At 37.8% G+C, this 27,396-nt stretch overlaps 1 protein-coding gene across 2 annotated transcripts in view; it reads right to left on the reverse strand.

Moving 5' to 3' along the window:
• The window catches only part of LOC106880276 (choline/ethanolamine transporter flvcr2a), a 319,269-nt gene extending 301,609 nt beyond the window's left edge, over positions 1-17,660 (reverse strand). The window contains exon 1 of one of the 2 annotated variants that reach the window (XM_089349395.1): positions 17,169-17,660. In XM_089349395.1, coding sequence (XP_089205521.1) covers positions 17,169-17,217 — 49 coding nt within the window. In that variant the 5' untranslated portion in view covers positions 17,218-17,660. The remainder of the gene's footprint in view (positions 1-17,168) is intronic. The other variant, XM_089349394.1, reaches the window with a different exon arrangement.
• Positions 17,661-27,396: the final 9,736 nt, after the last annotated feature.

The following is a 27,396-nucleotide window of genomic DNA, read 5'->3' on the forward strand; positions in this document are numbered from 1 at the left end:
AAGCTAAATATAGGAATCAGATGCCGTGTGCAATAGAGAGATGACTGCTTTGGTACAAACATATGATGCGTATGGAGGATGACAGATCAGTAAAGGAAGTCATAAGCGATACAAAGAAAAGAAACTTTCGGGAGAAGACTGAAGAAAACATGGGAAGAAGTGGTGATGATGATGTGTTGATGACGAGATTCGTAGTTAGCTACCTAGCTGATAGGTAGATGTGAAAATGTGTGTGTAAAGAACATGAAGTAAAGAGAATACACAGAATTGAATACCAAAAAATAATATAATAATATTAAATATGCGATGTAGAATCTCTAATTCCTGCGCTATCTCTCGGACTTTGTTGGTGTGATCTCTTGACCTTTCTCTTCATGTCACTTCAGTTGTTCAGTTGAGTAGATAAAACTAAACGATGCTGAAAATAAACCTTACTTGACACGTTCTCATTCACTGTATAACTGAAATATTGAAATCGTGACATTTAGCAACAGATCAATACATGATACGAAATCATTTTGAAACGTGTTTCTTTCTCTCTTTTTCTCTGATTACCTGACCTAAAATCAACGTTCATTGAGTTGACTCATGATCAGAGAAGTTCAGGTCGTGAGCATGGTTTTTGTTTGTTTATTATTTTTTTTCAGCTTGTGTGCTTCCAAGACGACTTTATTTAATGTTTTCTTTTTTCTCAAAGACGTTAAGGGTTAGGGTTAGGGTTTGAGTAAGATTTAGTAGCTACTTTAGAAAACATCCACGTACAGGACATCTCCTTAATGCATCTCGTCCTTCTGCTACTTTTGTTTTTTGATGGTTTTTCTTCCTCTTTTAGTCAGGAGCAGGAGAGAAGACGGTATCCGTAACCATTTACAGGGTTTCCTAGTTTGATCGTGAGAGAGAGAGGAAGTTATTAAACCGAAGATCTGACTCAAATTCTTAGGACAGTATGGATTCTTCTAAAGGTACATGAGGTGCCAGATGATGGTATTAAACTAAGCGGGCATGGTTGTGTGGCAAGAAGTTTGCTTTCCAACCGCATAATTCCAGGTTCAGTTCCATTACATGGCAGCTTGGACATACTATAGCCTTGGACCGACTAAAGACTTGTAAGAAACTGAAATAAACCCGTCGCATACACGTATGTGTGTGTGTGGGGGGGTGTCTTTGTGAAAATATTCGGTCCCAACAACCGGTTGACAACTGGCATTTGTTTCTTTACGTCCCTGTAACTTAGCAATTCGGCAAAAAAAAGAGACCGATCAAATAAGAAACTAGACATAAAAAATAAGCACTGGAGCCGATATGCTCAACTAAACCCGTCAAGGTGGTTCCCTAGCATAGCTGTATTCTTGTGATTGAAAGATGTAAAAGATAACATTAAATTTCCCGTTCAAGTAAGTCATGGCGTGATTTGGAATCGCAATATAAAGAACCGACAACTAACATTGCAAAGAATTTGGTTCGATTTTCTTTCAGTTCTGTCACATAACAGTCTCTGATTAGAACTTTTTTTTGAGCCCGAGAGGACAAAAGGCAAAGTTGACCTCGGCGTTATTTGAACTCAGATGGTATATACTCGGATTATATACCGCAAAGCATTCTAGCAAACGCTAAAACGACTATATCTATATCTATATGTATGTATGTATGTATGTATGTATTGGAATGGTTTATTGTGTAAGTGGATGGAAGGGAGTTGGTGAGATATTAACAATTTTAGTCGCGAGAAAAGGTTGTTGGTTTGAAGTATTTTAGTGTTTACAAGATTTTGTGCTTGCATGAAGAGATTAGTTCGGAGTTTCAGTTCAGGATTTGGTCCATGAATGTTAGAATGTGATAGGATTCCTTTGTGCTAAATTTGAAGGGTTTGTTATTATCTCGGTATGGTTGTGCGTGTAAGAATATTTTCTAGTTGATGCTAAACTAAGTGCTTTTTATTTTATTTCAGTTGCCATATATGTTGGATAGTGACGTATTATTTTTCCTGTTTGAGTTGCGAAAGGTCTGCGTGTGTTGGTTGTATCGTGTCTTGAACTGGTTTGCTGCAGATCCTATGTATGTAGATATAGTAGTTGGTGCCATGTTTGTGATTACCATAGCGATATTTTTCAGAGACAGTTGCCTTCTAAAGGGCAGGATGAACGTGTTCTATAATTGCAAGTGTTATTGTGTATGTGATTTAGATTCTCAATTTTAGACAACTTTTGGGGATTGTAGTTGGCTACAGTTTTTTCAAAGTTGTTGGTAGTATAGTATGACAAGTTTACGTTGAATTTGTTTATCAGCTTGTAATACTTGTAGTTGGAGTGGAAGTGTTTCTGCATTATTTTGAAAAATAATTTAGCTATTGGTGTGGAGACTTATATGTTGAAGTGGGGGAGGGGTTACCTGATAATTTCCTTTTTCTATTCTTGTGTATTTTATTTATTGTGAGAGGATTGTTGTTTATATATTGCACTTTTCCTTTGTAACCACTGTTATTGAGATCTTTGTTATATGGATTTGCTATTTCGTTTAGTATCTTTTCATTTGAAGACAAAGAGGAAAGTCTGAAAGACATGTTTTTTACTGGGCTTTTGATAATGCTTTTTGGGGAGGTTGGATTGTTTATGTATATACTGAAGTTTTTCGTTAGTTTTCTTGTATGGTTTTTCGATCTTGATTCCAGGTCCAGAGTAACATCTAGGAAGTTGATTAACTTGAGTTGATTGAGAAGAGCAAATTTTTGAAGAAGTGATGTAAATCCTTCCAAACTAATCAGGTTTTTGTGGATTGTATTTTCTTAGTAGGAGTAGTCCATCTATGGGCCACCTGTGACGGATGGAAATTTGTTGTGTAATTTTTCTAATATATAAAAATCCACAATGTCGCTTATCTCTGCCGAGATTTTATTTTATTTAGTTATCTATTTATTTTAATTAAATTATATTATATTTTTGTTCACATTTTTATACATGAATATACACATAGCTTTTATATTTGCTCCACTTTAGCATATATATATATATATAACAGAATTTATCTATAACATAATTTGAAGAAATTTTACAAACAAACACCAAATAAACTCTAATTCCGCAAAACAGGAAGTTTAAAATTCCTATATACTAGTCAGATTACTTATTGAACAATGAACACCTAGGGAGAAACATATAAACACAACCTTTACTCAAATACTTCTGTGAACATCAAAGCACAAGAGAAACAATTTTCTATACTACCAGAACCATGACATGCCTTGACTAATAACCCCGACCTTACAAATGAAAACATGAAATGCCCTTAATGCCTTAAAGTAAAAGAAATGACCAGCCGAAACTTAGGACCTACCTACATCTTTTATGAAAAAAGGTTGGCACACCCAATTACTAAGGGTGTGAACAGTCTTTGTACCTTTGACTTTTACATTGTCAAAGGAAAAGGATTAAACCCAATAATACCAAAAGCAACAAAAATACTGTCACACCTTGTGTCTACCTAACAAAAGAGAAACACCTACAGGCTTGTTTATAAAGTTCTACATGCATGAATAAATTCTAAACAGTAATATAACCCCAAATTAAATCAGTAAAAAATTTTCCAAAGCACACTTTCATAACAACCTGCCATAAAGACCAAATTACCATCCCACTCAAAATCAACCAAAGATGATTTTAATTCAACAGACACTATATAAAAGAAAGACTATCTGAAATGCAACTCAGTCCAATGATAGCTTAGCTGATCAAATCTTTGAAGTCACTGTCTACAACATTCTTGTATAAGAATAATAAATTTGTACTCTAAAAATGTATAGAGAAACACATAAGATTTGCGTAAAATTGCTTTTAATAAAACTGAACATTAATATATATATATATATATATATATATATATATATATATATATATATATATATATATATATATATATATACGCGCGCGCGCGCACGTACGAACGTATGTATGTATGTATGTATGTATGTATGTGTGCATGTATAAGGTCAGCATGACCGCAGTCAATGACTGAGATAAGTAACAGATAAAAGATATATGTGTGTGTGGTTGTGTGTTTGTGTGTGTGTGTGTAGAGAAAGAGAGAGAGAGAGAAAGAGAGGGAGAAACCAGGCAGTTTTCCCTATATTTACACACACACACACATACATACATGCATACATACATACATACATGGATTATGTGTATGCATATGGGAGAGAGAGAGTGTGTGTGTTTACATACACACACGCACACAAATATCTAAGATAGATAGATAGATAGATACAAACACGCATGTGTGTGTGTACGTGTGTGTGTGCGTGTATGTATGTATGCGTGTGTAGGTATGTGTGTTGCGCGCGCGTGTACACACACGGAATCGGTATTTTTCTTACGATCCTTCCCGTTCTGACTGCGAATCACACTTACATCCGAAAACATTCTTATAACACCAACGAAGTGAAATAATACTTAAAGAGTGCATTTGTTTACAAGATGTCTTCGGCTTGCTTTGGTCAATGTGTCTTTGTGCAGCGACAGTGAATGACAAGCTCTAGAAAGAAGACAATAAATTGCTGGGGTATCATTGAGTTATTCCCCTTTACATTCAGATAAAACTGATATTAATTTTACTGAGGGTGGCAAGCCGCCAGAATCGTTAGCATGCCTGGCAAAATACTTAGCAGTATTTCGCCCATCTTTACGTTCTAAGTTCAAATTCTGTTGCGGTCGACCTTGCCTTTCATTCTTTCGTATCAGTTGAACTCTGGGGTCAATGTCATCGACTTATCCCCTCCCCAGAAATTGCTGGCCTTGTGCCAAAATTTGAAATTCATATTACCTTTATAGGATTTTCCTCATTCTGAGGTTGACGAAATAACGTTCTATTAAAGGATTAGATGTCTACAATGAACAACTCTTTCTTAAAGGACGCCTGACCTTATGCCTTCGTCTAACATTGCTTATGCGCTAAAATTGTTTAAAATAAAAAAAAAAAGTTCATTCCCAAGGGAAACAACTCTTATTCTCTAAATTGTATATATATACATGCCTAGGCCACTTATAATTGAATTCCATGTCGCATAATTTTTCGCTTCTGTACTCTGCCATGAATGTCCCCCTTTCTCTAGTTCCTTTTGTGTTGATCTACGCCACGAGTTCTTAGGCCTACCTTTCTTTCTGTATCCATCCGAATTCCACTGTAAAGACCTTTTTGCTACATTTGGTGTGTCTTTTCTAATTGTGCTACCAATCCACTTCCACTTTTTCTTAAATATTTGCTCCCTAATCGAAACTTGATTTGTTCTTTACTATCAAATGTCATAAGGAAAAAATCATAACATTGACAAAAGTCATTCAAAAAAATCTCTCTGCGAAAAACGAAATTACTTTCTTGCCAACCTATTATATATCTTTTTTACTCTTTTACTTGTTTTAGTTAGTTGACTGCGGCCATGCTGGAGCATCGCCTTCTAGTCGAACAAATCGACCCAGGATTTTTTTTTTTTGTAAGCCTAGTACTTATTCTATCATTCTCTTTTGCTGAATTGCTAAATTACGGGAACGTAAACACACCAACAACAGTTATCAAGCGATGGTGGGGTAACAAACTTGTAGTAACGCCGTGCGCATGCGTAGTCTCACGCATGCGTGGAATTAAATAACCAAGCGTTCCCGCTTCTATTCTATCTTTTTCTCGGTCGGCCGGCCATGAGCATGGACGTGTCAAGCAGTGTCTCCAACATTCCAACTCTGGAGACAGTCTCTTTCTTGCTGGCCAGCAATAAAGCATGGACGTGTTTAGCTGTCACTCTCCATCTTTCGGACTTACGCTCGACAGCTCGCTTACATCTACATAACAAACGTCCCAACAACAATGCTCACACACACAGAAGCTGTAACAACAAACAAGAGCTAAAGATGTAGAAATTTACCACCTAAATAAATGTTGTTTAAGTTGATAGTCTGGAGTTCAGCGTTCCGTTTATATCTTAATTTTATATAGGTAAGTCAGGTATACATCTAATGATGTATAACCAACTTTCCTATAAACTAAAACAAAAACATCGGTAAAGTAACTCTGGATCGTATGCTTTATCTTTTGTCTTTTATTTGTTCCAGTCTTTGAAGAGTTTTTGTCAAACAAATCGATTCTACTACTTATTTTCTTAAATCTGCCACTTCTCTCGTTTTCTTTTACCGAGCCTCTAAACATGTCAAACAGTGGTAAGGATAAACGCAAAAGCACACACACACGCACACACACACACACACACACATACACACACACACACGACGGGTTTCTTTCAGTTTCCGTCTATCAAATCCACTCACAAGGTTCTGGTTGGCCCGCGACTGAACTCAAGACCACGTGGTTGGGAAGCATGCTTCTCAGCCATACTGACACGTCTCCGCCTGAATACTGAATTCAAATTTTGGCGCGACGCCAGCAATTTCGACGGAGGGGATAAGTCGATTACATCGACCCTCGTGCGTAACTCTTATTTTATCGACCCTGAAAGGATGAAAGACAAAGTCGACTCTGGTGAAGTTTGAACTCAAAACATAAGGACGGACGAAAGCTGAGCATTTTTGCCCGGCGTCCTAACGATTCTTATTTCTTTATTGCCCACAAGGAGCTGAACATAGAAGGGGAAAACAAGTAGTTCTCGGGGATATTCAGCGTGACACAGTGTGACAAGGCTGACCCTTTGAATTACAGGTGCAACAGAAACAGGAAGAAAGAGTGAGAGAAAGTTGTGGTGAAAGAGTACAGCAGGGTTCGCCACCATCCCCTGCTGGAGCCTCGTGGAGTGATTAAATTGATTACATCAACCCCAGTGCGTAACTGGTACTTTATTTATCGACCCCGAAAGGATGAAAGGCAAAGTCGACCTCGGCGGAATTTGAACTCAGAACGTAACGGCAGACGAAATACCGCTGAGCTTTTCGCCAGGTGTCCTAATGACTCTGCTAGCTCGCCGCCCTAACCTCCGCCCATATATTAAGTTCATTTTTCTAATGCTTGATTGAATAAGGTCGGCGATGGACTGACAGAATCGTGAGAGCATCGGGAAAATACTTTGTGATATTCGTCCCGTAAGTGATGACATTTTTAGTTCCAAGTACTGTCTTGAGTCCCAAGATTCATAATGCCAATCATCCGGTTTCCATAGCGTGTAAGTGACCGATCTCGCAACATTCCCCTCTGAACGAGATGCCAGTCCGTCTTAGAATTACTTATTTACAGCTGAGTAGACTTTAACAACTTGAAACGAAGTGTTTTACCATACCACCCGGTCCGGGAACCGAAACCATGACCTTACGATCGTGAAGGCAACACCCTAACCACTAAGCCACGCAGCTTCATAATATATGTATGTTGTTTTTGGCACTCTGTCGCTTACGATGTCGAGGGTTCCAGTTGATCCGATCAACGGAACAGCCTGCTCGTGAAATTAACGTGCAAGTGGCTGAGCACTCCACAGACACGTGTACACTTAACGTAATTCTCGGAGATATTCAGCGTGACACAGTGCTACAAGGCTGACCCTTTGAATTACAGGTGCAACAGAAACAGGAAGAAAGAGTGAGAGAAAGTTGTGGTGAAAGAGTACAGCAGGGTTCGCCACCATCCCCTGCCGGAGCCTCGTGGAGCTTTAGGTGTTTTCGCTCAATAAACACTCACAACGCCCGGTCTGGGAATCCAAACCGCGATCCTATGACCGCAAGTCCGCTGCCCTAACCACTGGGCCATTGCGCCTCCACTATATGTATGTATAAACATACATATTCAGCAATTTAAAAACACTGCGGTATAGCACAGCCCACAGCTACATCACTATGGGAAGTGAGAATTGTTGAACAACACAAGAGTTACAATAATAGCATTAGCATCAACACCAACTTCAGCAACAACACCACAAGTGACTGTAACTTCTGTCCAGATCGAGAGATTTGTATTCTAATATGTTGGCCTTTCATGCTTCATTGATTTCTTCCAGTTAATTTGTCAACATTATCTTTCGGTCCGAGAGAAAACCATTTTCTTGCCTGATATTTCCAATAAACGCTTCATTAAATCTTCTCCTTCACCTGGTTGCTTAAAGACAGAGAGGGAGAAAGAGGGATGAAAAGGGTGATATAGAGAGGGGAGAAGAAGAAAGAGGACAAAGGACAAATGATAGGGAAAGAAAAGAAGAAAGACAGAGAAAGAGAAAGAAGTTCTAAACCATTTTATTTGTTATATTCTCCAATGTAACACTGACAATTTGTTGTCATTTCTGCTTAACCCTGAAGAACGACGTTCCAGCTAAAACCATTGCCTCTTCTTTTTTCTAGAAACGATTTATAAAGAATTACATTATTTAACGTATCCTTCCCGTTTGTTTTAGGACGATATGAAGTGGACTGACAAAGGTTGAGCTGCTATTCTTAACAGGTTTAGCAATCTCATAAAGCCTTCCTCCCACTCACATACATATACCATTTGGCTTGTCTAAATATGTATAGTTTGCTGATGTTTGTATTTTTTTTTAAGTTTGTTTTTGGAATAGTGGAACTCGAAACAGCTAAAGCTGTAAATAGTAGCATATAAATATTAAGTTTAAAAAAAAAGAAGTGGCTATGTGGTAGGAAACTTGCTTCCCAACCACATGGTTCTGGGTTCAGTCCCACGGCGTGGCACTTTGGGCGAGTGTCTTCTACTATAGCCTCAAGCCGACCAAAGCCTTGTGAGTGGATTTGGTAGAAGGAAACTGAAAGAAGCCCGTCGTGTGTGTGTGTGTTTTTTTGACCCCACCACCGCTTGGCAACCGGTGTGAGTATATTTACGTCCCTGTAACATATCGGTTTGGCAAAAAAAAACAATGAATAAGTACCGAGCTTAGAAAATAAAAAAAATACTAGGGTCGATTCATTCGACTAAAATTCTTCAAGGCGGTGCCCCAGCATGGCCGCAGTTTAATGACTGAAACAAGTAAAAGAATAGAATAAGTTGAAGGCCGCCCGTGAGACTCGAACCTACAAAGGAACTAAGACGGCTATGATCAAACAAACTTAGGAACAAAGGCTTTCTAGTCATAACATCCCATCTTATATTCAGACACAATACATCTAGAACTACATTACTGAATACGTCCTTATGCTTTTAGGACGATATATTGGTTTCTGACATAGGCATATTGGCAATGGTTATTTTGATGGAAGGGCATGGAACATCTTTGGTTATAGGTTCACTAGATCGAGTCTGATCTGAGACTAAAACACAACAACGACAATGACAGCAACAGCAACAAGAAAGTTACATAGAATAATATTGTCTTAGACATATCATGTCCGTGAGTGGAGGCGCAATGTCCCAGTGGTTAGGGCAGCGGACTCGCGGTCATAGGATTGCGGTTTCGATTCCCAGACCGGACGTTGTGAGTGTTTATTGAGTGAAAACACCTAAAGCTCAACGAGGCTCCAGCAGGGGATGGTGGCGAACCCTGCTGTACTCTTCCACCACAACTTTCTCTCACTCTTACTTCCTGTTTCTGTTGTGCCTGTAATTCAAAGGGCCAGCCTTGTCACACTGTGTCACGCTGAATATCCCCGAGAACTACGTTAAGGGTACACGTGTCTGTGGAGTGCTCAGCCACTTGCACGTTAATTTCACAAGCAGGCTGTTCCGTTGCATGGATCAGTTGGAACTCTCGACGTCGTAAGCGACGGATTGCCAACAACAACATCATGTTCGAGAGAAAGATGGGATGAAGATGGAAGCAACATCTTTGATTAAATATTTTCTCAATCAGAACTGACCCGGGAGTTAAAAACGATAAATTAATGTAATTACGGATGTGCGTAAGGATAGGATAGTCACGGGAGGAACGATTTTAGATCATAAATCTACTATGTAGGTGCAGGTATGGTTCTGTGGTTTAGAAATTCGCTTTTCAATCATGTGGTTTCGGGTTCAGACTCACTACGCAGCACGTTGCGCAACAGTCTTCTACTATAGTCTCAGGCTGAGCAATGCCTTGTGAATGAATTTGGTAGACGGAAAGTGTGCGAAAAAATATCACGCAGCGCAATGGGACTGAAGCTGAAACCACGTGGTGGCGAAGTGAACTTCTTAAGCACACACCCGAAATTACAAGTGGAATAAATTGTTTTGCTGTCAGAAAGACGAAAAAAAAAACCAACGTCTCGGAAGATGTTTTCTGACGGTAATCCTCAATCTCCAGCGAAGATTCCTGATCAGAATATTAGTCTTTTATCTCTGTCTCGCAGCACACTAATCTATTCTATCTTTTAATCTCTGTTAAGACTGGCTAATTGCTGACGGAGACCATCACTGGTGCATGTAGCCTCGTTTATCACTGATAAACCATGCTACGCTTATCACGGATTAATCTTTATCACGTGAACTATGCTACGCTTATCACGGATTAATCTGTGAGTACACTGGTTGGTGATCGGTGCAAGATTCTGCATGGACTGCAAAAGCGTACCCCAGCAATCCCTCACAATGTTTAGCTTCCCAGAATGCATTGACTATTGCTCGTATTTACATGGCCGTACTGCGAGGCTGTGTGTGGATTTACATACTCGTACCACCAACAGTGAACAAGAAGAATACGAAAGTATCTGATCCTAACTAATGACACAGACAGGTGTATTCTCTGCAGGAAAATGGAGAGGTTATCAAGAAAACAAGTAACGATGGAAGCATCACTCTTGTAGTCCTCGAGTTTGGTGTCTATGAATTTACCATACGTTCCATTTACACTTTAAAAAATGGTAGGCTTAAAAAATTAAAACAGTGCATTGCTAATATAAAGTAGGACACAGTATTGACTTTAAAATCTTTAATACATTTGATAGTATATCATGGTTGCAAAACGAAATACGGTTTCCCTACAGGCAAGTAATATGTACGTATCAGTTACCAGGAATGTGTTTAATATGTAAAATTGGTCTATCCAATAGTGTTACACTGCTAAACTTAGTGACTATTAAAGTAATGTATTCGTGGATAGTTAATGGGTTGGATGTGGTGCTGAAGAAGGAGTGTGTGTGTGTGTGTGTGTGTGTGTGTGTGTTTGTGTTTGTGTGTGTGTGTGTGTGTGTGTACACGCATGTATATAAGTATCTATGTGCGTATGTGTGTATGCCTTTGTGTTTGTGTTTGCCCACCATCACTACCACTTGGCAATCAGTGCTGATGCGTTTACGATCCCCGTAACATAGCGGTTTAGCAAGAGGCCGATAGAATAAGTACCAAGCTTTAAAAAATAAGTACTACGGTCGATTCGTTTAACTAAAATTATTCAAGGCAGTGGCCCAACATGGCTGCAGTCTAATGACTGAAGCAAGTAAACGATCAAAAATGGATGTATCTCAAAATTCCTGATTCCATACATCTAAATGACCAAATGTCCACTCGTTATTGTCGATTGGCTTCTGTCAAATCATGGGGAACCCATTTTTTGGTGTTTGGGCACGTTTTCCAAGCTATTGAAGATGGCGATTTACAATTGAATGGCTTGAATTGGGCTTACTTGCCAATTCTTCAACTGACACAGCATTATCCTTCTAAAGCTATGACAAAAAAAGCTCGTTATCAAATTCAACATGGCGTTCTATTTGTAGCCTCTCACTTAGGCTGAAATCACCATTTTTTGAAGTCTGCAAACCATCTTTTCTTTTATTCTTTTACTTGTTTCAGTCATTTGACTGTGGCCATGCTGGAGCATCGCTTTTAGTCGAAAAAATTGTAAGCCTAGTACTTATTCTATCGGTTTCTTTTACGGGGGACGTAAACACACTAACATCAGTTGTCAAGCGATGTTGGAGGGACAAACACAGACACATAAACATATATATATATACGACGGGCTTCTTTCAGTTTCCGTCTACCAAATCTATTCACAAGGCTTTGGTCGGCCCGAGGCTATAGTACAAGACACTTGCCCAAGGTGTCTCGCAATGGGACTGAATCCGGAACCATGTGGTTGGTAAGCAGCCACTCCTGCACCATCTTCTTTCGTTCAAGTACTCTTCCCCATAAACAGAATGGATATTTTGGGTTGCTTCAGCCTCACTGTTCCCCTTTTTTCAACTCATAAAACATTATGTGCCTTAAATGCTCCTTCGATACGTCCATGTTGGAGGGCTAATATTAATAATTAATTCAGTCAAATTATTCTATAAAAAAAAAAGAAATTATATTAAGTTAAAGGTTTGCAAATTCATGTGATTATCAATCGATACCATTTGACGTCTTAGAATATTGTAAAATTTCATAGAAATTACATATACGATATTTCGGACATTATTTATAACACCTGATATGACAGTTAAACGCCAGCATTCATGTAAACACGTGATTGTGTGTGTGTGTAATATATGTTGACATTTGTTATTTGTTGTCTATTGTTCTTCTTGTTACCTTTTTATGTCTCGTTTCCTGTCGAACAGGACAATGCCCTGTTGTTTTTTTTATTTTTCATTGTCATATATACCGTATATTGTGCGCGTAGACAAAGAGAAACCACACACACAAATTCACACAGCGCAGTACACACACGCGAATGCACACACACACACACACACACACACACATACACACAAACATACGTACGCGCGCGCACATACACACACGCGCGCACACAGACACAAACACTTATTTTAGAAAATAAATAACTAAAATTGGATCTTTTTTAAAACGGGGGCCACATTTTTCATTAATGTTTTACGTAGTGCTTTTGGTACCGAAAGACTTTCAAACTTCGTATACTTATCTATTTTGTGTTATAGAACAGAAAAATATTTTTGTATTCGAATTTATTTCATGTAAAAAATTGTCTTATTTCGATAATTTCAACCAATCACTGACGTCCATTCAGCCGATATACATTAAGTGCCGACTACATAAACAAACGATTCTTCGTTTTATTTGCTTTTTTCATTTTAAATTTGCTTTAACCCTAACCCTAACCCTAACCCTAACTCTAACCCTAGGGTTAGGGTTAGGGTTAGAGTTAGGGTTAGGGTTAGGGTTAATTGTTTCAGAATCGTTTGTTTATGTAGTCGGCACTTAATGTATATCGGCTGAATGGACGTCAGTGATTGGTTGAAATTACAGAAATACGACAACTTTAACATGGAATAATTTATGGATTTCTTTTTTTTTTAAGAAGACTAAGAGAAGAAGATGTTTTATATGACACATTCTACCAGTGATCCAAGTTTCAAAGTGTTTCGTTAATGAAAAATGTGGCCCCCGTTTTAAAAAAGATCCCTAAAATTGAATAACTCAGAGATTTCATCTACATGAAAAAGAATAGTCAAGTTAGTGACCATACATACTTGTAGATAGATAGATAGACAGACAGACAGACAGACAGACAGACAGACAGACAGACAGACAGACAGACAGACAGATAGATAGATAGATAGATAGATAGATAAATAGATAGATAGATAGATGAGTGCTCACGTGTGCACGTATGTATGCGCTTTTGTGTGTGTCTGTGTCTGTGTGTGTGTGTGTGTGTGCGTGCGCGCATGTGTGTGTGTGTTGTAGCAATGTGTATCCTGGTTTTTAGAATAAGTACACCGCATTACTGCATGTCATGAAAGACGGCTAAAAGAATTTAGATCGTAGTGTGGGATGGGAGGGGGCACCCAGTCGCAGAATGTTGCTCTAAAAAGTTCGGTTCAACCTATACCAGCAAGGAAAACGTACTTTGGAAGCAATGATAGGTGTACGTAAGGGTGAACAAGAGATTGTGTGCATAAATGTATGAGAGAGAAAGAGAGAGACTCTGTGTGTGTGTGTGTGTGTGTGTGTGTGTGTGTGTGTGTGTGTGTGTGTGTGTGTGTGTGTGTGTGTGTGTATGTGTGTGTGTGTGTGTGTGTGTGTGTGTGTGATCACAAATGAATCCGTTTGGTTCATGAAAAATCCAGACATTTCATTCTGACTCCTATGAATAAAACTCTCAAAGCTCATTCATTAGTAATATAATAAATGTTAAGTTTTTCCGTCCACCAAAGCGGTGGCGGGGACAAGCACACACACACACACACACACACACACACACACAATACGGGCTTCTTTCAGTTTCCGTCTACCAAATCAACTCACAAGGCTTTGGTCGGCCCGAGGCTATAGTAGAAGACACTTTCCCAAGGTGCCACACAGTGGGACTAAATCCGGAACCATGTGGTCGTTATGCAAGCTACTTACCACACAGTCACTTTACCACTCTCTCTTTCTTTTTCTCTCCCTTCTCTCTCTCGCTTCTCTTTCTCCTTTACTTTCAATTTCCCTGTCACACATAAGAAATACTTAAACACACACACACACACACACGTGTGTATGCGAGGGGTTCTGAAAAGTTCCTGGCTGTGGGTAAAGTAAAATATAGGAAGATAGGTCAATTATGATTTTTTTTTTCAATATATTCCCCTCCCACATTATTGCAGTGGTCCTTCAGTTTTTCTAAGCCCTGTAAAGGAATTCGGAAGGTTGGGCCTCCCGGGCCTTTCCCGATACCCTTAAAGCCATGAACTTTTCAACACTCCCTCGTATATATGCAAAGAGAGACAGACAGACAGACACAGACAGATATCCCAGCGTTATGGCTACTTCAGCTTACGGGATTTGGGCCTTATGAGAATTCGGGTAGATTTGAAATAATTTTAAAGCTACACTTACTTCTCAGGCAAAACGCCGCTTCTCGACATTTCAACTAAGATCAAAGTATAATTAACAATTTGGAAAAAACAATACCCTCCGTACATATATGCATGTGTGTGTGTGCAACTATTGTATATGCGTCTCCGGTTTGAATTGACAGCTTATAAATACAAACAAATGACTGAAAACCAGAATCGAACCTACAAATCAACGTGATTCTGAACTCTGCGATAATACTCTTAGTCCTTATCAGTGGGTCTCGCTGCCTAGTTTAACCCCAGTCTTTCCTCCTCGTGATATTGTGGCTTATTTGAATATTTTTCGACTCTTATTTCTAGCAATGCTGGTACTACCTGGTACCCTTAATTATATATATATGATTCTTCTTCGTCACGTCTAAAATAAACACCAACACAATCACCATTACAAACCCACCAATTCCTACGTGACCAACACTAGAAACAATAGTATGAACAAGGTAAGCAACCCTAACTAAGATGAACGATAATCATATGAGATCATGCGGTATCTATCATCAACAATACAATTATAAGAAAACTACGATCACCGCCTCACCTTACAATATCCCCACCAGCACCACCAACATCAAAAGCAATCCTAAGAACACAACTAATTCCAATGTTGCAACATTAGAATTAGCATCGGCATGATAGCAATGCCTGTAGCTACATACGTTGTATGTCAGTGCAACAGAGTCTTTGTGAGAGAAGAAATGTGGAGTTTTTATGATTCATGTCAGAGATGCTAGAAGCGAAATACCCTTCAATCTGGTTACCTGTGAATAAACTGTAATCATACAGTATTCCCTCTCATTTCATTCCTTCACCCTTTCATCGTTCCATTTCTATTTTTGTATCCTTAGTGATAAAACAACCACCTTCTACTCACACAAAACACTTCTCCCCTTTTGTTGCTTTGGTACCTCATATTTGCTGTGGATAATTGTTGATCGCCGCCACTGTAAGATTTATTTGAAATCCAGGATGTGTGAAAGGGAGACATCAAGTAGAACAGAAGACATTAATGCGGAAATATACCATAAACAAATAACAGTAGATATCAAAGTTACTGGTTTCAAATTTTGGCATAATTCCAGCATGTTCGAGGGTCGGGTAAGTCGATTACATCGATCCGAGTGCTCAACTGGCATTTATTTTATCGAACCCAAAAGGATGAAAGGCAAATGAGAACTCAACAGAATTTGAACTCAGAACATAAAGACGGACGAAATGCTTATAACATTTTGCCCGACATACTAACGATTCTGCCAGCTCGCTACCTTCTACTGGATATTAAAATTGTTCTTTAAAAAAAAAAAAGGTTTGATATAGGAGGAAACATCATTCACGTTGTTAAAGCATTCAAGTTTTCAACGTCTACAGTGGGAACAATATGTGACAATAAAGAGAAAATTAGATCAAATGCTCAAGAAAGTGCTCCGTTAATTACTCTGATCTTATTCTTCATAAATCGGGGTGTATAGATCAACGTAATGTGCTGATAAGTCCGGTGGTAATTTTAAAAACGGCCCAAAGTTTGTATGACACATTGAGGAAAAAGGAAAGTGAAACTTCTGAAAACCTGGTTTGAAAGGCTTGAAAAGATCATAAATTTGCACATCATAAAAATTACAAGTGAAGCTGCCTATGCTGATATGTACATGCATATGCAATGCCATTTTGAGGACGATGGCTACTCTTTCATTTTTTAACAATGACATTTTTAATATACTCAGACATACGTGTGTGTGTGTGTGTGTGTGTGTGTGTGTGTGTGTGTGTGTGTGTGTGTGCGAATGGATGGATGGATATTAAAAGATATTTGGAACAAAATAGCAAAGATAATAATGAAATTATTTTTTATAAATCACATAACTTTAAAAAAAATATCGATCTTTTTAATATATTATTTAAAGGTTAATGGAACTTCTGAATCACTTTCCATACACACACACGCGTGCACGCACGCACGCACACACACACACACACACACACATACACACACACACACACACACACACACACACACTGCTTGCACGCGCACACATGGTATTGATATCTTTACATATATGTATATACATATGCACACATACACATATCTATACATATGCATGCATGCATACATACATACATACATACATACATACATAAATACATATATACATACATAAATACATACATACATACATATAAACATACATACATACATACATATATGCATGTATGCATACATACAAACATACAATATATGGATACGCAAACACACATTCGTACATACACACATGAGCACACACACATGCACAGACACACATACCGACACATACACATTTTTGATAAATTCAATACGTGCTCCGATTTTAAAATAGCTCGAGGTTTCCATTAATTAAAATAAATTCGAATGTAATGTAAGTAAAAAGGAAGAAAACATGAAAACAATGGCATATACGACGTAGGTCTTAACAAGAAGAAAAGATTTCTATTCACCGATTTTCACATTTTCCACTGGTATGACAAAGATATTCTCAGAGGCCATTTTCAGTACCGACTTATCTACATAACATCAAACTCACTGTCATGAGAATATTAATCTTAGCAACTATATCTATTCACCTGTAATGAAAATTTTACTACCTTGCTAAACATGTAGGTTGATTATGAGTGTGTGTGTGTGTGCGTCTGTGTGTGCGCGCGCGCAGCCTGTGTGCTCGCGCGCCTGTATATATATATATGTATGTATGCATATATGTAATGAGTTTTTGTGTGTGTGTTCACACGTGCGCTTTGCACTCTTCATTGCAATCCTCACCTCTGCTCTCTGTATTTGCTATCTAGGTACCTGCAGCATAAATACATCTAATGTACTATTATTATTATTATTATTATTATTATTATTGAGTGAGAGAGCAGTGCATGCCAACAAAGTGATACTGGGGTAAAATATACGAAGCTCAGTATACCCATCACGACTACCCGTCTGATAAGGATACACCTTGCACATGCATTACAACCATATGTGCGCGACATGGTGATCTCATATCAAGATAAACAGCGCACGACCTTGCAGGTGGGGCCCAGTTAGAATTTTCTTCAGGTTGAGTAGCCCAACCCGCTCAAAAAGTCCCCGAATAAGGGTTGTTTAAGAATGTTGAAAGAAACGTCCATGTTTCCAAAGGTGAATTATCCAAACCCCAAAGAATTCCTCTCAACACATGGCTATGATTCTCCCTCACTATTTCTGCTCGTAATCAGAGATGCACATATCTAAGGACATGCTCAACTGGTTAAGTCAAACAACTGACAAGGGACATGCTCAAGTGGTTACGGTCAAACAACTGACAAGCAAATCTGTGCTATTGCGCAGAATATTTGCTGTAACCCATCTTTTAAACCAAAACAAAATAATGTACATGATAACATTTCCAATCAGTTAAGATCAGAAGCCTAGAGATCCACTACCTGTTATTATTATTATTATTATTATTATTATTATTATTATTATTATTATTATTATTATTATTATTATCATTATTATCGAGTGAGAGAGCAGTGCATGACATCAAAGTGACACTGAGATAAAATATATGAAACCCAATATACCCATCATGACTACCCGTCTGATAAGGGTACACCAGGCACATGCACCACAACCATATGTGCATGACATGGTGATCTCATATCAAGATAAACAGTGCATGACCTCGCAGGTGGGACCCATGGCTATGATGCTCCCCCACTACTTCTGCTCATTATTATTATTATTATTAATACTATTATTATTATTGTTCAGTAGTTTTATTTTTATAACGTGCTTTCACTTCACTACCGAGCGCAGCTCTGTGCGCCTTGGGTATGTGCTGTGGTTTGCTGTGGTGCTCTTATGGTTACTGTATTGAAAGTGTTTTGCGTAGGATGTGTGCAGTGCCCAGTAGTGCAATTTTCTGTATGTTATATATATTTGTAAGTCCTAGTGTTTTTGTTATGTATTTGTCTGAATATTTTTTTATTATACCTAAGGCACCTACTATGATAGGAATTGTTTCTGTTTTTAGATTCCACATTCGAGTTACCTCTATTTCCAGGTCTTTGTATTTTGAAAGTTTTTCCGTTTCTTTTAGGGAAACGTTGTCATCTGCTGGTATTGATACATCAATTAGAAAGCATTTTTTTTCTTCATGATCTTTGACAACTATATCTGGTCTATTTGCCTTAATTTCTCTATCTGTGTGTATTGGCATATCCCAGAGTATGGTTGCTTTCTCGTTTTCTCTTTTATTATTATTATTATTATTTATTATTATTATTGCTGTTGTTGTTGTTGTTGTTGTTGTAGTTAAGGTGGTGAGCTGGCAGAATCGTTAGCACACACCAGACGAAATGCTTAATGGTATTTCGCCTTTCGCCATGTTCTGAGTTCAAATTCCGTCGAGGTCGACTTTGCCTTTCATCCTTTCAGGGTCGAGAAACTAAGTAGCAGTGAAATTTCAGGTCTTGTGCCTATAGCAGAAAGTATTATTATTATCATTATTATTATTATTATTATTATTATTATTATTATTATTATTATTATTATTATTATCATTATTATCATTATTATTATTATGTTGTTTTTTTCCTTCTTTCTTCAAATTTTCTTCCATTTCTCGCCGAGTGTTTTCCGTACACCTAGGGCAGAGAAACTCGTTGTATGCAATCCCAGTTTACACACGCAAATTCACAGGTAAACCATGTATTTAAAAAAAAAAATCATGAATGGATGTTGTTTTCACAGCGATAATGCTCTTCTCAGTACATGAGTCGTTCCAGTTAGCACGATTTTTTGCACTTCCTGTAGGGATGGTAAGCCTGGTATCATTTTCAAATAGGTTTCAGTACCTTTTTTTTTATCATTCCTAGAGATCCTACAATAACTGGTATGGTAGGATAGAAGGCCTTGATGCTGCAACAGTGGAAATACTAACTACCTCAAGGCTGCTTCCAACAACAACAACAACAGAAATGACAGCTAAAAGAAAGGCGTCACTACAACAACAGCATGCAACCGCAGCAACAGTGATTGCAGCATCAGCTAAAAGACTAGAAGCAGCACATGCAGCAACAATACAATGAGAAGAAGCAACAGCAAGATAAACAACAGAAGATACATCGCCATCAAAAACCACCACATCACAAACAACCGTAAGAGAAAATCCCCAAAACAACAACAAAATAAAATCAAAGCCCTCACCAAGACAAACCCCTTCCCGACTCACACCACATAGACATGTAGTGTGGTGAAGGTGTCTTTGGGGAGCCTAAATAGCAAAAAGTTAGTAATGGAAATAAAGGGAATAGAAATAAAAACATGCGGATAAAAGAAATTGTGAAACATGAACAAATAGGGAAGTTGTATTTGAGTAACAATTCAACAACACCACCTCCAACAATAGCAGCATCAGTACTATCAACACTGTCATGTCCATCACCACCACCAATATCGCAGGCGCCATCATTACAAGCAAAGCGCAACCTTACTCACTCGCACACACCAACAGTTAGAACACACCTCAACACGAACAAAAAGATTATTAACTAGGCGGCCATAAACACAAATAATAACTAACTAATGGATCACATACACCAACATAGAAGCATCACGCACTATGACTACAATATATCAACTAATCATAAAAATCATCGAAATATCAAAACACATAACATCTTAAAAAATAAATACCCCAGAGAAGTAAGAGTAGGAGACTTCTAGAGAGATGTAAACAAAAGCCTGTATAATGAACAACATGTGGAAGACATAACCAGTTGCAGGGGCTGTAATAATTGTCTCTCCTTTAGTATAAGGTGGGTTCTTCTCCTCTTCCTCCTTCCGACTAAATAGCCTTACTTAAAATAGACAGTATAAATGCAAGAGGCCTAGGGTCGCCGTGGAAGTAATGTCACCAGCTCAACAAGATCAGATCACTAGATATGGATGTAGTGATCATTGGCGAGACCAGAATTTCCAAGCCACGAGCCTTCACATCCATTTTCGGTGGGTACGAGTTGTACGAATCTCCAACTTAACCGAGATTGGAAAGTGGAGTGGATGTGTTGTTTCGGAAAGGTTTGGATCTCATGATACAGACCATCTTCATGGACCCAGTATGTAAATTGATAGTCCTGTCGTGAACAGCAGTAAAATGGTTGTTTGTTTACGCCCCGAAGGTGGAACTGAACCCAGAACCATGTGGTTGAGAAGCAAAATTCTTACCACACAGCCACGCCTTCTCGACCAGATTTCTTCAGGCGTCTGGAGATTTCCCTCGATACTACATGTAGACTCCACAATCAGCAGGAGGGACAGAATATTTACGACATTAGTGATTATTCAATCACTGTTTTTCTATCTCAGTAGAGAAGGATTTTGCTTTACCATGTAGTTGGCAATGGAGGCGCAATGGCCCAGTGGTTAGGGCAGCGGACTCGCAGTCGGAGAATCACGGTTTCGATTCCCAGACCGGACGTTGTGAGTGTTTATTAAGCGAAAACACCTAAAGTCCCACGAGGCTCCGGTAGGGGGGGGGGCGACCCCTGTTGTACTCTTTCGTCCCAACTTTCTCTCACTCTTTCTTCCTGTTTCTTGAGTAACGCTGCGATGGACTGGCGTCCCGTCCAGCTGGGGGGAACACATACGCCATAGAAACCGGGAAACCGGGCCCATGAGTCTGGCTAGGCTTTAGAAGGGCGAAAAAAAATGTAGTTGGCAGAGTCGTGCTACTGACAAAGCGAAACGAGACAGAAATGTGCATCTAACATTCTTACCGTTGCTACTGAACGATTTTCGTCTGCTACTGATATATTTCTGTTTCTAAACACAGTACATCCAACAAGAGATATCTCTGGACAAATACTGCAGTTAACTTACTTTTTGCGATGGTAAAAAGGTGTGAAAACACCCTGTTCGTTCAGTGTCGCCCTCTCTCGGGAATCTGAGACATCGATGTTTCGAGTTTGTTGACTCTTGTCGATCAGATGTTCCTGAGAGGGGCAACCCTGAGCCAACTGACAAAGCTTATAACTTTATATATAATTCAGCCAACACATTGACTGATTTGCGCTAGTAGATCGCCCGATCGAGAAAAATATCGGAGTAAATGTGCTAAGCAGTGTTTACGTATAATCACAATTTAGATTAGTTGAACTACGTTTGTCACATATTTCAACTGCTAAAGGCAAATACACTGCAGTTACTATGGAGAAAAATTATCTCTTATGGTAAAAAGGTGTGAAAACACCCCATCAATCAAGGATAAAATCTATATAGGATTTTATATATATACTTCGATAAGAGGATTATTAGAAGCAAGAGACAACCGCATTCCCTAAAAAAAATTACTCACCAGTGCCAAATTACCAACCAAAAATACACCTCCACAAGTCAAAAAGTGAAACCGCCCTAACTGCGGAACTTGCATCTTCCTCTTAGAGAGCTCAACATACAAATTTACGTCAGGTCAAACTTTTGCCATAAAATATGACTTCACCTGTGCTTCGAAGAACTTAATCTATGTTCTTAAATGTGGAGGTTGTGGTGGCGACTACATTGATCAAACTAGCTTAACTTTGAGGGATAGACTTACGGTGCACAGGCAACAAATCCGGGACCCCACTACTAGGAAAATTCCCGTAAGCAAGCACCTAGACCAATGCCCCGTAGACATAAACCCTAAATATCAAAGCAATGCACTGGAAACACTTCAACCCAATTCCGCTTAAATAAGGAAAACATATTGATTAAAAAAATATAAACCACAACTGAACATCCTTTAGAAAGAAGAAAAAGCAGTAAAAAGAAAAGAAAAAAGACTCAATTTCAACACAAAAAACAACCAGGAACAACAACAAAAATTTTTTGTAATCTTTAGTAACAATCTTCCACCCAGGATCCAAAACTGCAACTCCAAATCACCATACAAACACCAGTTGCTGACGTCACCCACCTCCAGTCCAATGAAATTCTACAAACACCACTTGCTGTCGTTACCTAATTCCAGACCAATCAAAACCGAACTTCAGCGAATACAACGAAATGATCCTTTAAGAGAACCAACCAACCTGAACGACTTTTGACCGTCTCCATAAGGAAACCAACCAAGCAGAACAACAAGCTTGACCACGGAAAAAAAAACGTCGCCAGTATTTTAGCTAATCAAAAATCAGATCCGCTTGCAGAAAAAAGTTATAAATTCATATGATCCCAAAACATACCACTACAAGCGAAAGCGTCTCTTACAAGGGGATCAGAGAAACTGTAAACCAAATTCCCTTTTTTTACTACTTTCATTTCACATTTGTTTTTTTGTTTTTGTTTTTTTTCAGTATGACTTGACGACCACCACTAAAATTAATGAACTTTGTGCATTCAAACAAATTGATATACAGTTTTAATTTTATTGACTGCTATGAACATTCAAACTTACACTTTCTGTTTTGAACATCTTAATTTATCAATATTGAAACATTTTAGTTTGTCAAAATTGAAACATTTTAATTTGTCAACATTGAAACTTTTAAAGATGTATTTCTAATTTTAAATTTTTATCATTGATAAACAAAAACATATTGTTGAAAGTAGTTTGGTATATATGTAAATAAATGTATTTTAAACATTTACAAGTTTTTAAAATTTAGGTGCATTTTCAACAACACATTTTCTTATATATGCATATATATATATATATATATATATATATATATATATATATATATATATATATATATATATATATATATATATATATATATATATATATATATATATATATATAGGATGCAAAAGTAGGTATACAGTATCACATCAATGTTATAATACTTAATTCATTAAAATTATGAGCACATTAAATTAGTTAGCCTCATTTTTTATATTTTCAGTCTCATTAATAATAATCATAATAACACAATTATCATAACTATAATAATACTTTTATCGTTACTTTTAATTTTTTTTTTGATAAAAATAAATGAATATTGTACGTGTTTTCTTTTTTTCATAATCGTATACCTACTTTTGCCCCATCCTGTATCTATCAGGCCATCCCATAAGTTCTGTCCGATTTACCATTTTTAAGTTGAATGAAATTTGATAGTATTTCAGAATGTCTAATGGAATTAAAAATTATTTTTATGCATTTGTTTACATTTAAACTAATTAAATATTATTTTACAGAATAATAGATTTAAAATTTCTTTCATTAAAATCCTTTCTAACATGAAAGTATCCAAGGAGCATTTGAGGCACATAATGCTTTATGAGTACAAAAAAGGAAACTCTGCAGCCGAAGCGACTCAAAACATACACTCAGTTTATGGGAAAGAATGCTTGAATGACAGAACTTGCAGAAGATAGTTTGCAAAATTCAGAAGTGGAGATTTCAGCCTTGAAGATGAAGATCGAACAGGATGTCCAGTTGAGTTTGATGATTAGCTCCTTGAGGCATTACTTGAAGAAAATCCTGCATTATCAGTTGAAGAATTGGCAATAAAGCTTAGTTCAAACCATACAACTGTTCATCGTCATCTTCAACAATTTGGAAAGGTTCGTAAACTTGGAAAATGGGTGCCTCATGAATTGTCCGAAAGCAACCGCAAATCCTGAGTTGACATGTTCTCTTCTCTCCATTCTCACGAACTCATTTCACCCTTTTTGGATAGACTTGTGACTGGTGACGAAAAATGGATCTTCTATCGAAATGTTAAACGTCGTAAACAGTGGCTTGGTAAAAGGGAAAAAGTTCAACCACAACCGAGAAGGGAACTTCATGGGAAAAAAGTTCTTCTCTCTGTCTGGTGGGATTGCAAAGGAGTAATTCACTTTGAATTGTTACCACCTAATGCAACAATCAATTCTCAAGTCTTCTGCCAGCAATTAGAGCGTTTGAACCAAGCTTTGAAGAAAAAAAGACCCGCTTTAGTGAATCGAAAAGGAGTGATGTTTCATAAGGACAATGTGCGACCCCCACACTGCAAAGATCACATCACAGAAAATCGAAGAGCTTGGTTGGGAAAAAAATCCTCATGCACCTTATTCTCCCGACCTTGCTCCTTCAGACTACCATTTGTTTCGTAGTTTACAGAATCATTTGGGGGACATAACTTTTGCAAGCCAGGCGGTGATCGAAACTGAAATTTCAGAGTTCTTCGCTTTGAAACCAAAAGAGTTTTACATTGGGATTAAAAAGCTTGTAAATAGATGGAAGGAAGTCATAGATAATCAGGGAAAGTACATTGATGATTAAATTTCAATTAAATATAACATTTGATCACTTGTTTTCTTTATTCAAAATTCGGACAGAACTTATATATATATGACCTGATATATATATATATATATATATATATATATATATATATATATATATATCCTTCTCTCTCCGTTTATTTCCTCTTAGGTTTCTGTCGGAGAGCGTTGACTCGAAATGTAATAGAATTTTCCATTTTTCCGAGCGTCAAACTAATACGCTTGCTTGTTGCTCTCATATCTGTCTTCGTCTTTTGTTTTTCTATAAATTTGAACTATATACATACATACATACATACATACATACATACATACATACATACATACATACATACATACATACATACATGTATATATGTATGTGTGCATGTGTATATATATATATATATATATATATATATATGTCCATACATACAATAATACATACACGTTTTGTATGTGTGTGCGCACGCGCGTGTGAATTACTTAAAATCAATTTCGACCTCAAGCTCCACGAGTGTTTGTGTTAACATTATGTGCTTGCTATGAGTATCAACGACTGCGATAATACCTCTTGACATTAGGAAATAATCCTCTTTTCTGTAAATAACCTTAGACTTCTCTTCACCCAAACCTTATCTGTCCACCCCTTAATATAGATTGCTATAAGTAATTTAACCCCAAGTACACTTATGATTAAGTACACTTATGACGAAATGTATACCACACTCGCTACCTCTTATTCTGCCTTTCCCTCCAAGCGATTTACCTAAGATTACACTATCTAATGTGTCCTATATTTTTTTAAAGGTAGTAAGAGTGTGATAAGGAAGAAGGGGATTTGGCTGCTATTTGTAGCATAGCAAATAATTATGCAGGGGACTCCTCGTTGAAATTTGAAGGCAAAGTAGAATAGAATTAAGTGTGTTAAACATTTTAGTTTACGAAAATATGTTTGCAGAATTAGTATGTGTAGATGTTATAGTGAAGAAAAAAATTACGAAATACGTTCATAAAGCAATAAGAAATAAGTCTTTTCTGGGATATCTTTTATTTTCCAACGGTTTCAGTCATTGGACTGCGACTATGCTGGGGCAGTGCCTTGAAGAGTTAGTCAAAAAAAATTAACCCCAGCTTCTTATTCTATCGAACTCTTTTCCCGAACAATTATGTTATGGGGACGTAAGCAAACCAACACCGGTTGTCAAGTGGTGATAGATACACACAAACTCAAAGACACACACACACTTCCACCTGGTTATTCACTGAAGATGACCAAAATGAGGTTCAAATCACGTGATCTGGTGGTCTCGGAGCTAGAATACTAGGGAGTTCTCTCCCCGCTTGCAATATATATCGAGTGTGAAGCGCACTGAATAACCAACTGGAGGAAGCGCCCGCCTGGGATTAAACCAGCAGTATTGCATGTTCTTATAAAACACCCACGACGATAAACATTACTAAAACACACATACACACAACGCATTTCTTTCAGTTTCCGTCTATGAAATCCACTCACAAGGCTTTATTCGGATTATTTAAAAAATAAAAAAAAACACTTGCCCAAGGTGCCGCGCAGGAGGGCTGAACACAAGACCACATAGTTGGAAAGTAAGCTTGTCACCCACACGGCAATACCTGCGCCTATATCAAAATATTATATTCACCATGTAATGAAACGTATATTGTGCTGTGTACAAGCCGGCAATAACCTCAAAACTTACAAGAGAGGCTACTCTACTTTGTTTTGTTTTATATATATAGACATAAAGCCTAAAAATTGGTGGTGGAATCCTATCGATTACATCAATTCACCCGCGCTCAACTGATGTTTATATTTTATCGACCCCCGAAAGGATAAAAGACAATGTCGACCAAGGCGGTATTTGAACTCAAAACTAAAATCGGAAGAAGTACTCCTAAGCATTGTTGTCCAACGTGCTAACGAGTCTGTCACTTCGTCGCCTTATACACTTCTTTGTTATACAGGGTGTCCACAAGGTCTGGGTACATGGAGTAAATAAAATCATAACATAAACAATTAAATATAAAGAAATAATAATTTCTTAAAGTATGTGTTAATCCCCATGTACTCAAACTTTGTGGACACCCTGTATAACGGCAGGTTCATCGTTAATAGTAGTTTCATTGTTGATAATACGTGTGTGTGTGTGTGTGTGTGTGTGTGTGTGTGTGTGTGTGTGTGTGTGTGTGTGTGTGTGTGCGTGTGTGTTGTAAACAAGTCAAACAGTAGTCCTTGTATCAAAATTTGTCAAGATGCAATTTAGTGAGGGTGTCCACTGTGAAGTAGTATTTCATGAAGACTAAGATTGGCTACAATGTCAGCGTGAATGGTGTCCTAGAAACGAGTGGTCTGCTGAAACTTTAGTCTGTTGTTGCTTTTTATCAGTGTCTTCATAGGTGAACACAGTTGATTTATGAGCCATGGAAGAGTGTGATAAA

This window comes from Octopus bimaculoides, chromosome 3 (genome assembly GCF_046866305.1).
Source record: "Octopus bimaculoides isolate indiv1 chromosome 3, ASM4686630v1, whole genome shotgun sequence".
Classification (NCBI taxonomy): domain Eukaryota; kingdom Metazoa; phylum Mollusca; class Cephalopoda; order Octopoda; family Octopodidae; genus Octopus; species Octopus bimaculoides.